Source organism: Dermochelys coriacea, chromosome 4 (assembly GCF_009764565.3).
Source record: "Dermochelys coriacea isolate rDerCor1 chromosome 4, rDerCor1.pri.v4, whole genome shotgun sequence".
NCBI classification, from domain to species: domain Eukaryota; kingdom Metazoa; phylum Chordata; order Testudines; family Dermochelyidae; genus Dermochelys; species Dermochelys coriacea.
This window is the reverse complement of record NC_050071.1, coordinates 35,815,570-35,829,386: the sequence shown is the minus strand read 5'-3', so window position 1 is coordinate 35,829,386 and position 13,817 is coordinate 35,815,570. Positions and strand designations below refer to the sequence as shown.

The 13,817-nt window shown below is 40.5% G+C and overlaps 1 protein-coding gene across 17 annotated transcripts in view; it reads right to left on the bottom strand.

Moving 5' to 3' along the window:
* ALPK1 (alpha kinase 1) overlaps positions 1-13,817 on the bottom strand; it is an 80,064-nt gene that overhangs the window by 18,375 nt on the left and 47,872 nt on the right. For 16 of the 17 annotated variants that reach the window (XM_043513532.1, XM_043513528.1, XM_038400584.2 and 13 more), the window contains one exon: positions 601-799. In XM_043513532.1, coding sequence (XP_043369467.1) covers positions 601-799 — 199 coding nt within the window. Of the gene's footprint in view, positions 1-600; positions 800-13,817 lie in introns of those variants that run through there. The other variant, XM_043513537.1, reaches the window with a different exon arrangement.

Below are 13,817 nucleotides of genomic sequence, written 5' to 3'. Positions count from 1 at the left end.
ATGTAATTTAAATTGAGTTGTTAAAACCAGGGTAGGTTCAGTCAGCTTCTCCTTTTACCTTTGGTCCTGAAATAATGGGAAGATACTTTAAAAGCCATTCAGGTACCATCCACGCTCCAAGAATGATGAAAAGAAGTACCAATTTACATTAGTGGGTCTGTCAGCTGCATTGTTTGTATAGTCAAGTGGCCCTACTGAAAAAACGGCTGGGACAGTGCAGAGAAAATGCCAGTATTCTAATCTACTTTTTAAAGGCTCTTGGTCAGAAGTACAGCAATTCAGATACCTCTGTTTGAAACCAGCAGGCCAGATTTGTTAAGGAACAAAAGCTCCAATTAGTATTTTCCACACCCTTTCACAATTTTCTCTACTGCTTTTGGCTCTGAAACCCTTTATGCCAGGCCCTTTGTGCTGGCAAGAGGAGGTGGGAGGGATGCAGGGGGGGTGGGATCTAGGTTTGAAAAGATGGCACTGGGATCATAGGAATGTCATCCCCAGAATAGGACAAAGTATCCTCTTGAAAGTCAAGTAGCTCCTAATTAGAACTGAGCTGAGAAAATGGAGAGGGAGAGAGCGAGCGCTTAACAAGAGTTTTGTTACCTGAATTTACAGAGATGCGAGCTAGGCGAATAACCACCTGAGGGGCTATTGGTGTGGCTGGCTGCAACTTGTGCAGGCCTTTGGCAATCCGAAGAAGTTTGCTGGAAGCATCCACCCAATATAGGAATCGGTCAATCAGGAACACAATAGCAGCTGCTGTTGCACAGTCCTTGACCATGATGGAGGCTTTCAAGTAAACCTGAAAAGAACACCAAAAACAGGAGACAGCCAGGCACAAACAGGAGAAGTAAAAGAAGTTCAGTTAACTGTTTACAGAATACACTCAGGCTTAATAACTCTTTGCCAAATGACAGGTTTCAGAGTAGCAGCCGTGTTAGTCTGTATCTGCAAAAAGAAAAGGAGGGCTTGTGGCATCTTAGAGACTAACAAATTTATTTGAGCATAAGCTTTCATGAGCTACAGCTCACTTCATCCAATGAAGTGAGATGTAGCTCACGAAAGCTTATGCTCAAATAAATTTGTTAGTCTCTAAGATGCCATCCGATGAAGTGAGCTGTAGCTCACGAAAGTTTATGCTCAAATAAATTTGTTAGTTTCTAAGGTGCCACAAGTACTCCTTTTCTCTTTGCCAAATGGTGCTGCTTATATAACACTATGCACTAGACCAGATTTTCAGTCAAACAGTCTTCCTTATTTGCTATCAGACAGTCATACAATTTTACAGAGATTGAAGAAATAGACATTAGGAAAAACATATCTGCTGGTTGATGAAATACTGTATGCATTTCTCAATCTGCTTGCAATTCTTTTGTTCCTGGGATTTTGGTAAGGGTGATAGTGATTAAATAGAGTTTATTAGTATTATAAATATTACTTCTGTCTATTTTCTGATTTGTTTTTTTATTTTTTTTTAGTATGGAAGCTTCTGGTTGGATAGTTTGTTTTATGGGTTTGTAATTTTTGGTCCCTATTTTGTCTTTTTAATTGTTATACTGCTCCTAGAATGGTAGTTAAGTGCTTTGTAAATTTAAATGAACAAACCAATTCATAGTCATAATGGTAATGTCTAGCTCTTACACTGCTTGTAAGTACCGAGTACCGAGCACCTCCTCAATTCCCATCTGGTGTCACTGAGAGCTGCAAGAGCACCGAATCTAGTTTGTGCAGCAGCTGTTATCCATAAATCTTCAAGGAATTTATATAGGTGGGTAAGTACAGTTAGTCCTATTTTGCAATTGGGAAACTGAGGCACAGAGAGGTGAAGATGAAAACTCAAACTTGAGTGCCTCTGAAAATCAGGCCACTTATTTACACATGCATAAATATTTAAATACAATCCAAATGAGTGGCCTGATTTTCAGTGTTGCTGAACTGCTGGAGTTCCCATTATCTTAAATGGGAGCAGTGAGTGTTACCTCCTGATTTTCTTTTCCTTTTTTTCCTAAAAGTCCCGTAGGAAATTATGGCCTCTCAGGAGGCAAATCAGCTCTCTACGGGATCAGCCCTAAATATAAATAACTGGCATTAATGCAACATTAAGATTACAAGATCAAACACTCCTTTATACATCACAAAGAAACAAACAGGGCAGAAGTCCAATGTTTTTTCCTTTGCAGGTCACCTTTAATGATTTTTAAAGCAGTATTAACTCCCTTGGAGTCCCCTCTGCGGCTGATCCTTCTTCCTAGTATGAGGAATCAGCCAGAGTTCCTGAAGGAGCATGCTGTTAGGGGGAAGGGAGGCCAGCAGGGTAGCAGTGTGGATGCCCAGAGCCTCTGTGGGTGTCTAGAGAGCCATGCAGATCTTGGGACATCTGCCAGGCTAGGGCCCAAACACCATGCCCTTTCCAGGGGAGTTGGGGGATCAGTCATTGTCCTCTGCCACACACAATGGGGCAATGAGGAAAAGAGCTCCACAAGCTCAAATTAGGAATTTCATACATCCTTTGAGGGCCTGTCTTGTGATGGGGAGAGTAGCATATGATCATTTCACTGAAATGTGTACATTATACCATGGAAAGAGCCTCTTTTCTTATCTCAAAAAAATCACCCCGGGAGCACAGGTTGTAGGAGGAATGGAGAGGAGTGTTAAGTTATTGTCCTTTCCTTCTTGTCCAAACTGTCTTTTAACTGTATCATATTCTATAGAATTCCCATGGGCCACACAGTCTCTCGGTCTTAAGTAAGAGAAAAGTGAAAGTTGTCTTCACAGAGGGGAGAAGGGGGAGCGCAGGTCACTTCAGGAAGCGAGAAGAGGCTCTTACAATATGATATAGTCGGGAACCAATCCCTCCTGTGCTTCCACAGCCATAGAATATGCTTTCCAGCCAGGTCTTTGGCTCACAACCTCCCTGTAGCCATCAATTACCCCGCCTTGTAAAAATGAGGCTCGTAATGCTACTTATCCAGCTTTGTCAGGTGCTTTGAGATGCTTGGATGTAAAGAGCTCTCTATACAGTGAAAAGTGCAAAGCCATGAGTGTTTGAAAAATCTAGTACGTCAAGCTCTCTTCCAAAAAGGGCCTGACTCTCCTCTCCCTCACACCAGTGTAAATCAGGAGTAACTCCACTGAAATCAATGGTGTTAAAACTGGAGTGAGAGAGCAGAATCAATCCTCAAAGCCCTGTCAGATACTGCGTGACTGAAGAGAGAGAGAACTTTATCTAAATCACCAGCAAAATTAAAAAAAAAAAAATTCGGCAGCTAACACAATGTTTGTACTTGGCTTATAACATTTCCCTCTTTCATTAGCTCTCCTTGTAGGCACACTGGCCCAAAACCTCAAAGATATTTAGGCACCCAACTCAATGGCTATGTCTACACTTATAAAACAGTGTGTAAAGGAGAAGCACCACACATTTAGCTCTCTCCACACTGAAGGGTTGGCTGCATTGACACTTGTCCCTCTGGTGCGTAGCTACACCCCACAATGAAAGGCTCTAGAAGCAGCGAAAACTCCAGCAGCTCCCCAGCAAGAACAGGCTGTGGCAAGGAGGAGCCAGTGGGGAAAGGTTCTGGTCGAGAAAAGCCCCGGCAGGGAAAGGCCCCCCTGCCAGAGCCTTTCCTCACTGCTGGAGCCGTTCACCATGGCTCTGGCTGTGGGGAGACAGTGGGACACGACACTGCTAAAAATAGCACTGTAGACATGAGAGGCACTGCTTGGGCGTATAGAAAGTTGTGTAGGGAATATACACTAGGGGTCCTGCCTGTAGGGCATGCCACTCTACTTGCATAAGCTCTCTCTCCCCATCTACACTGATATTTATATCTGCACTAGCTGGCTGTGCAGTGTCTGTCTGCTACACGCCACCGTAAGTGTACATGTAACTAATGAGAGTTAGGCGCCTAACTACCTTTGAGAATCTGGGCCACTGAACCTGATTTTCCTTTCATATGGGTTTTTATACCAGGGTAGGTCCATGACATCAATAGAGTTGCTCTCGATTTATACTGACGCAACTGAGATCAGGATCAAGCTCACAGAGGGGATCTTACTACTTGTACTACTACTACACAGCTTGCTATGTAACTCTCAGGCGATAAAGAAAGCAAGGCAGGGATGGTTTGGATAGGATATGATAGGATAATGGAACCAATCAATAGCAGCATATTTGCTATCTCCCAGCTTTTCCACACTTCAAGAAGGTATTCTAATTTTTGTTTTTTTGTTTAACTTTTTCCTGATCCAGAGAGGGTCTTTGCTGTAATGATGGACTTGAAAGGGATTCCCCACTCCCTGCGTGCACATGCCCTACTTCTGCCTGCCCACAATGGAGGAATCCCTCTCTTTAAGCACCTGTAAACTGACCCTGCAAACTACCCATTCTAAATGCTCATGAACACACCATATATTTAAGCACAGAGCATTGCCTAATCTATTTTTTCTCCCCTTCTTCCCTTAATAGATTGGAGCACAAAAGCCTGAGAGAGGGTGACCTGCCAAACAAAAGGGTCTTTGAGTTCCTAGGAAAAGTAGACTTGGAGGAGGATGGAAGGAATCCAAGTGGCCCTATTATTTCCACTTGCACTAATTAGACATTTTTCTGTCAGCTATTGAGCACTGCTGAGAGGCCAAACTCACTGAATTCATTTCTAAAGTGTTTACAGAAGTTTGCATCTGTTTGTGTCTCTTCAGGAGGAAAATAAGCACTTCAATAGCATTGTGAAAAATCTAAACGAAGCATCCTATTCTGGAGGGCCTGGCAGCCTTGCAGCTGCATAATTTAGCTCTCTGCTCAAAGCTGAAGCCTCTTGCGTCTCTCTCCAAAACCAAATGGACTCAAAATGTAGAAAAGTCAAGCCCGGGGGAGAATCTTCGCTATTTTTTTAAAAAAAAGGAATGGCTGCACGCTGTGTGGCACATAGTAAAGTAAGTGGTATCAGTCCTTGTCATGTTCCTGTGTTTCTACCAGTACACTAAGAAATTAATATTCACTTCTTTCATTTGTTGCTAAATAACATGGCTTTAAAATTCCTTAGCATCCAAAGACAGTGCTGGATAACTGCCATGCTGGGTATGTAAACAAAATCATGTACAAAGAAACTCTCAAAACTACTTTTAAACAGACTGAGACAGAGGACCCAGTTCTGCTCTCCATAGCATCATTATAAACCCAGAGTAACTCCACCGACTTCAAAGGTGTAACTGCCTAACTGAGAGCAATCAGAAATTCAGATCTGCTGCTCATACATGGACACTTAAGCCCCTTTGTCCTTCATTGGGGACTTTCTCGTTTACTATATTTCCTATTGTTATCATTTTAGAGAGTGTCTGTATGTGTCTAGCTCTAGGGGGAGAAAGGGAGAGAGAAATAAATACACACTTTGTTTCAACATCTGTTTCCATGAAGTGAAATGCATATGTCTAATTGAGTTTATGATACAAAGAGGAACCTCATGGCTGGGAAGCGGAGTCAGGTGGTGATGGAATTAAGTTTGCATGAGATTTCTATACATGGTTGATTGGGAAAAATGCAAAAGAGCCTTTACTGAAAGTGAAGGGCTTTTGCTTAACAGCAGTGAGTGGAAGTGTGTGCTGTTTTCATGGTTTCTTGCATTAGTGCTATAGCTCCGCCCCACATAGAGCTTCAAGTTTGGGTCCCAGCTTTGGGTTCAAAGCCATGACACCTTCTTTGCATTGACAATGGCAGCTGTTCCCAAGACAGGACACAAACTCAGAACCAGAGCCATCTGGCACTAGACCTGGCAGGAACTGTGTAAAATGGATATTACTGGTGTATAATGAATGAAGAGGAGGAGGGGAAGAAGACTGGGGAACCCTTAATGTGATGACTGATTTAACAGGAATTAAAAGCACAAATAAATGAAATACTGGTTCACGCCTGTCTGTCTATTTACAAAGCAATGAACACATAGGTAAGCATCCCATGAAAAGAGTGTTCATCTGCAGACTCAGGAAAGTTCACATTGGGAAAGATGCCTTTGCAACTAAAAGGGGTAGAAACTTAGGCAGCTAATAAACGGCTTAATTTTCAAAGATGCTGAGCACCATTAACTCATCCTGCATTCATCTCTGCGTCTAACTAGGGAACTATGTGCCTAGCTGTAGGAACTCATGTTTGAACACTTCAGCTTTCATTTATTTTGTTAGTGAAAATTTAAATTCTTCAGAGATCCTAAATGCAAGCATCAGGAAGGAATTTTCATGGTGCATATTTCCAGTGGTTTCAGTTATATTTCCTAGATCTTTTCCAAAATTTACACAAAATTTACATCTCATCTATGTAAATAAATCCTAAGAAATTGTCTATTACTTGTTTATATTTCTTCCATCCATCTATATTAGCTGTGGGCCAATCAATGAAAGGCCAAGGCATTGAAGGATATGGCACTGAAGGACTTGAATAATGCACTGTTAGCAAAGCCCATCTTCTCCAGTGGAGACTGGATCTGTTGGGAATGGTTAATCCTGTGGCATTGCACTGGGTTTCTCTGTCAATCTTTGTTAATAATCTAACTGTAGAATAATATAGTTCCTTTATCTGCCAATCTTTTATAGTCCTCTACAAAAACTAATGAATTAAACCTCACAGCATCTCTGTGAGGTTGCTATGTTCTCTAACACACATTTTACATATGGGTTAACTGAAGCAAAGAATGGTTAAATGACTTGCCCTAGTCATATAGCAAATCAGTGGCAGAGTCTGGAATAGAACATGATTCTGGACATCTAATTCCCTGCTCAAACTGGTAGACACCACTACCTCACTTCTTATGTAACTTCTGGGAGTTCTGATACAAGCCCTACCCAATTCCCTTCCGAGGTCGTTGAGAGTTTTTCCATTGATTGATTGGGCCTGTTATTAGTAGCCCCAAATACAAAGGAATTTAAAAACCTTGGAACATCTTTATTTTTTGAGTAAATGTCTTCCTTCACCAGATGAGAACTAAGTTCTGGAACAGTTACAGCTTTCAAGAATCAAAAACTCACTCTCTCTTTTCAGTTTAATTCTCTGGCAATTACATTTACTATATATTTTTCATTTCCTGTTCTAAGCTTTAACAGCACATTGACTTTATACACATGAGAACACATGGATAAATATTCACTTGTGAACCTCTGAGGCTATGTTGCCATTGAGGAATTCTGAGGATGTTAGAATCAGGAAAACGAAGCTTGAGTCCCTTTGGGCACTCACCATAACCCCAGGAAGATTAGTTATTAAGTATCAGGGAGTACTTGAAAAATGTAAACTGCTATGCAAGTGCTAAGTTTCTGCCTGCTATGAGAGGAAAGATAGTCCCAGGCTAGTGCCCTAACCACTGGACTAAGGAGAGTCAGGTTTGATTCCCTACTCTTCTGGTGTGACCTTGGGCAGGTCACTTAGGTCTAGATCCTCAAAGATATTTGGTCACTTAACTCCAATTGAAATCAATGGGAAATAGGCATCTCAATATCTTTGATGATCTGGGCCATCTGTAAAATGGGGACAATAATACTTCCCAGGAGTGTTGTGAGGATAAATACAGTAAAGGGGGGCATTTAAATATATAAGATGGATGCCCACTGAAGTCACTGGCAAAGCAACCATTTACTTCAATGTTGCTTTCTGATCAGAATTTATAATTCCTTCCTCCTCCTCTTCTACCTGGTCTAACAATTCTCAAGATATGAGCCACTAAAATCTGGTCAGAGTTGAAGGTGGAGGCAAAATGCATGCTGGTAGTCAGAACAATGTGATTTTAAGATGTAATGTTTTGTGAATCACCAGGGCTTGAATATACTGCTATACTATCATTTGAAAACTGGGAATTAACAGGGTTAATTTATATCCCTCAAGATATCATACCTTTAAAAGGTTTCCTACAGTATGGTTGTAGCCATGTTGGCTCCAGAATATTAGCGAGAGAAGATGGGTGAACTAATATCTTTTATTGGACCAACTCAGTTGGTGAAAGAGATGAACTTTTGAGCTCCACAGAGCTTTTCTTCAGGTCTGTGTAGCTGAAAAGCTTGTCTCTTTCACCAACAGAAGTTGGTCCAATAAAAGATATTACCTCACCCACCTTGTCTCTCTTTAAATACTTTAAAATGGTCATTGGTCACTCAGACTAATAGACAGATATACTGTGGCCATTTACCAGACAGACCTAGACGCTTTCAGCATTAACACAAGTAACTTTGGCTAATTTACCACAGGATCCAACAGGTAAACTGTTCTTTGATCCAACAGATCAGATGGGAAGTTTTGGTTTTGTACCTATTTCAGTTTCCTGAGCACTGCAAATCATGGATTATAATTAGAGAACTGCCATTAACTGATGCTTATAAAAGCTGTTCTGTGATATTTCTCAATAAAAAAAAAAGAAAGAAAGAAAGACCTGGGATGCTAGGGATGTAGGCATCAGTAGAAATGAAAGGCAGCCTGTGATGGCATGAATTCCTTCTTGCCCTGTACTCAGCACCAGACAGAAACAAAACTACAGATCTCAGTTACCTGACTCTCCCTTACACTTGGATCACCTAAGGGAGCTCTTATAAATGTAAGTCAGGTAGCAAAAGGTCAGCCTGGACAGCTAAAGGCCTAGGGCCGAGAGTTAGGGCTTTAGATTATAATGCTGTTTGTTACCTTATCAACAGGTACAAAAAAGAGAAAGCTAAATACTCAGCTCCCCCTCTTTCCTGCTGTTTCAAAGGTTCCCATCTCTAAAGTGTCAGGCACACCTGTGACATCTTAATCAGGACTGTTTCTCTAATGTTAGCTTCTAAACATTTCATTAGGAAAGCGTATTCAGTCCTCATTAAGGCACAATTCCCATTGACTTGAATATTCCCATTAACTTCATGGAATTTTGTCCATGTAAGGACTGAATAAGCTTTCCTGAAGTTAAGGTTGCAACTAATTCCCATTACAATAGCCTATCTTAGACTCCCTCCCCACAATCTCCCAATAACTTTGCCTTGGAAAATTGTTTTGGTCTGAAAATTGCCACATTTATTGTGAGTACATAGAAATAAATTAATATATTTTCTTCAAACCTGGCAGAAAATGTATTTTTAGTTAACAGTCATTAAATATTGTTTTACTTTGTTCACTCTGATTGTGAGTTATACCACTTGCCCTCATCCTGTGTTTCTCCTGTCTAGTTAACCGGCAAGCTCTTTGGGGGCAGGGACTGTCTACTTGTGCGAACAGGGCCTACCACCATGTGTGGACCCAGTCTTGGCTGGTCCCTTGACACTACTCTAATAATAAAAAAGAGTTATCATTACTTGAAATTGACTTCTGTTTAAGGCTGGTCTCCCTCTAGTCAAAACTGGCTTACTCTTAACCCTTCCAGCTTTTCACGTAGTTAAATTTCCTTGAAACTTCATATGCTGGCTACATTTGAAAAAGAAAAACAGATTTTCAATAAAGCAAAGTTATTAATGATTCTTGTGGATGGTTTAGAGTAACTCTTCTTTGCCCTCATGCCTACAAAAAACTTGTCAACGGCTAGGATGCTGATGAGGCCACTGCCCGTTATGGTGACCAGTATTATCTCATTATTTCCTTGTCTATCTGTACCCATTTGCCCTCTTGCTCTTTGGGTGCAGGAACTATCTTTTTGTTCTGTGTTTGTACAGCACCCAGCAAAATAGCATCCTGGTCCATGATAATTACAAATATTTAATATAATAAATACAACAAGTACTATAACAGGGTGCAATCCTGCTCCCATTAATCTCATGGGAGATTTTTGTCGTTTACTTCAGTAACAGCAGGATAGGGCCCTAAGCCGGTAAATCACTAAATGACATGACTAAGACACCAGATGACTGCTCATGAGCATATAGAAAAGGAGTACCTGTGGCACCTTAGAGACTAACAAATTTATTAGAGCATAAGCTTTCGTGAGCTACAGCTCACTTCATCGGATGCATCCGATGAAGTGAGCTGTAGCTCACGAAAGCTTATGCTCTAATAAATTTGTTAGTCTCTAAGGTGCCACAGGTACTCCTTTTCTTTTTGCGAATACAGACTAACACGGCTGCTACTCTGAAACCCATGAGCATATAGTTGTTCCACAATGAAGCTACTCACATATGTGTGTGTGTGTGTGTGGGCATGTTGCCCTCTATAGGCTGATAGCAGAACATACGGACATTTTGATAGCTTACACCTAACAGATTGTTCAGAGAGCTAATATAAGCAGCAGAAGCCTCAGGTTTTGGAACAGAAGGGCCAGGAGTCCTGTCTTAGTTCTGCAAGTGTGTGTGTGATTTTCTTATGGAGAGGGCATAACTCTTCCAGATTTAAGGTTGCAACCAAGGTCTGACAAGGGAAAACAAAAGCAGTCTTATAAGTAAAACAAAACTCCTATTGCTTCCAAATGTTTGGGGTTTGGAAGCATTAGGATCTCACTGACAACTGGAACATTTTTTAGGCTTTAGATACAAATAAAGAGCTCCATCCTGAAGTCTCTACTCAGCAAAAAACCCACTTTGTGGGAATTTTGGCTGAAGAAGGCCTGCAGAATGAGGTCCACTGTAGCTAGCTGCGAGATGTGCTCACTTTTAGCTGACCACTCCTTTAAAAACCTGTTTGTCTGTTTAAAAAAAGGTGAGAAATGCTTTGTCGAGCCAGTTAAATTGGGATGGTCATTTGGATTTGCCCGTGAATTTTCATCAGAAGACGTTTCTAAGAGATGCAGGGGAGATTCCCATTGACTTTGGCCCAAATAGGACTAAAAAAAAAATTGTGGGGGAGGGAAATAATCTTTTAGTCATATTGGAAAAGCAAAAATTCTGAAACAAATACTAAGCGGAGCAGTTTCACCTTGATAGGTCAGACAAACTATTTGTGCCTCCTCCAGATTCAGCCACCAGGAACTGATACACCAGTTTTAAAAATGTGAGAAGAAGCCAAATGCTGAGGACCAAATTCCAATACACTTACTCCCTTTGAGTAGAACCAAGAAATCAATGAACTATTCACCAAGTAAGTCATTACACAACATGAGTAAGGGTATCAAAATCTGACACTTCATAATAGCAACAACGCTCTATGGTAATAAAGCGCCTTCCATTCAAGGTCTCAAAAGTACTTTACAAACCTTACATAATGACAGGTTTCAGAGTAGCAGCCGTGTTAGTCTGTATTCGCAAAAAGAAAAGGAGTACCCGTGGCACCTTAGAGACTAACAAATTTATTAGAGCATAAGCTTTCGTGAGCTACAGCTCACTTCATCGGATGCATTTGGATCCGATGAAGTGAGCTGTAGCTCACGAAAGCTTATGCTCTAATAAATTTGTTAGTCTCTAAGGTGCCACGGGTACTCCTTTTCTTTTTACAAACCTTAGTTCATTAAATTTAAGAACTTATTCTAAACATAATAATTTAGCATAAATGGAGATGAAAATTGTTAAAGGTTTTCCTCATATTTACAAAGGCTTATTTTTCTTTCAGAGAATTTAATTATCTCTTTGCCCTCCACATTACAAAAGAAAAAAAAAAAAGCTGTTCAGACTTTTATCTTTCCTTATCAGACTGTAAACATTCCTTTTCAGCCTCATTTTCCCCCAGCCTTTGATTCAAAGAGCTGAAGGAGCTCTTGCTCTGCCTTGAAATTTTATTTAAAATTAAGAAAAAAAAAATGGGGGGAGGACGAGAAGGAGGGAAAAAAATCCCTTTTCCTGACTAATACTAATAATACAGGTCAAAATGTCAGTCGATCTACAATTAAATGGAAAACAAAAAAGGTTTTCCCTTTTTCCCCCCACAGTACAATAGCACTGGAATATAAATTACCGATGAAGATGAAATAATACTTCAAAGCACACGGGGAAGGGCAGCACAGTGTTTACAAAGTATTTTCAACGGCATGATGAAACATCGAAGAAGACGGTAACCCATGGATTTCAGGGGGTATTGGTGAATGGTTTAAAACTAGCATGCGGTAAGATTTTAGGTCCCTATAGTTTGTGACCCCATGATATGCTTTGTTTAACAAGGGCAGCTGCAGTTATCAACAGATGTTTCAGCAATAAATAATTGGTATCATCTCGGAAAAGACTCATCTACCTGGGGAGCGGGCATAATGCTGAAAACACTGCTCCGCTATTACAGCCACATTAATCTCCTATCTATCCAGCTTTCTTGGGGAGTTTACTGCAGGTGTTTATCCTGGGAGAGAGCAGACAAATGCTCCAAAGTTAGAAAGCTTTGTGAGGATTGTAAAGGAGGTCGGCCTCTGCCATAAATTTCAGTCTAAGGCCACACACACCAAGAGAAAAAAAGAAAATACCAAAATAAATTCAGAATTACAATAAAATCCTCCTTATCAGTGAAGCGTATGAAAGCAAACCCTCCCCACTTATTAGTAACATGTAAGGTGTTCAACTCAAGCTTCCAACTTTCTTTTTTTAAAGTGACTTGTGCTGATGTATAAAAAAATATGACTGAAGTTCCTGGATCCAAAACTTGTCGCCTTTACTCGGGCCTGGCTCCAAGTGAAGTATGCAAGATCAAGAATGGAATCCCAGCCTCAGTGAAGTCAGTAAGTGTTTTGCCATTCATGTCAGTGGGGCCAGGATTTCTCCCCAGGTCTCTTGGGCCTGACTCCCCTTTCACTTGCACCAGTGTAACTCTGCTCACTAATCCTGATGTACCTCACTGTAAGTGAGAGGAAAACTGGAGTCGCTCATCTTTAGTTTTAATTCTGTTTCTAAACAGGCACCAGGAATCTAAATATCACACTGGACTTTAAAATAAACAAACAAGCCACACTTAATATTTCTATAACTGGAAAAGGCTGAGAAAAAGTGTTGTTGTTTTTTTTATCCAGTTTGTTTAGCTTGAACTCATCACCTTCCACGCTTCCACCTTCTTTACGCACCAGATATTGATTGTTTAGGGCTCAATCCTACAAACCCTTTCTTGGGTGAGTAACCCTTACTCTTGTGAAAAACCCCATTTAAATCAAAGGGGTTTCTTGCATGACGCAGAAACACATTTTGCAGGTTTCTGTTGTGGAGTTTTATTCCAAAACTGAGGGCCCAATCCCACATGACCTCACTCATGAGAGGATTCCTTACTCTGCACTATCAGCCCCATTGAACTAAAAGAGTTCTATATTTTTTTAAAATCAGGTTTTACAAAATATTATATAAATATGTATTTCAGGATTTTATTTTAAATGTCAATGCAAAGTTTGCTGGGAGGATTTAAACATTCTCCTCTGTTGCTGGAAACCTGAACACAACAGCATCACAGTAGTGCAAGATCACTGGAATGTTAAAGGGGCTAATAAAGTGAAAGTGACTAATCTATTATTATTATTTATTGTTTGTATTACCATAGCAACTAGGAGCCCCAGTCATGGATCCGGACCCCATTGTGCAAGGCAAAAACAGAACAAAGGCCATCCCTGACCCAAATGCATCAAGTACAAAGATTAGTAAACAGCATAAATAAAGTAAAGTTATTTTTATGTTTTTGTTTTGTATTAATGAACAAATCATTCCATGTAGGCATACTCCTGCCCATTTATATAATTAGCCTGCCAGGGGGAATACTATCAAAGTCCTTTTAGGTTCTGCAAACATTTTTCCTTTAATATTTGAGATACTTTCTTTCCTGTACCATTATACAGTAGCAAAATATTTGTACACATGGAGATGTCACTACTTCCACCCACTATATCCTGCCGGAGCCTTTCTGGGTATGTCTACACTGCAATTAGACACTCATGGCTTGTCCATGCCAGCCACTTTCACTGGTGGGGCTTGGGCGAAAGGGCTGTTTAACTGCAGTA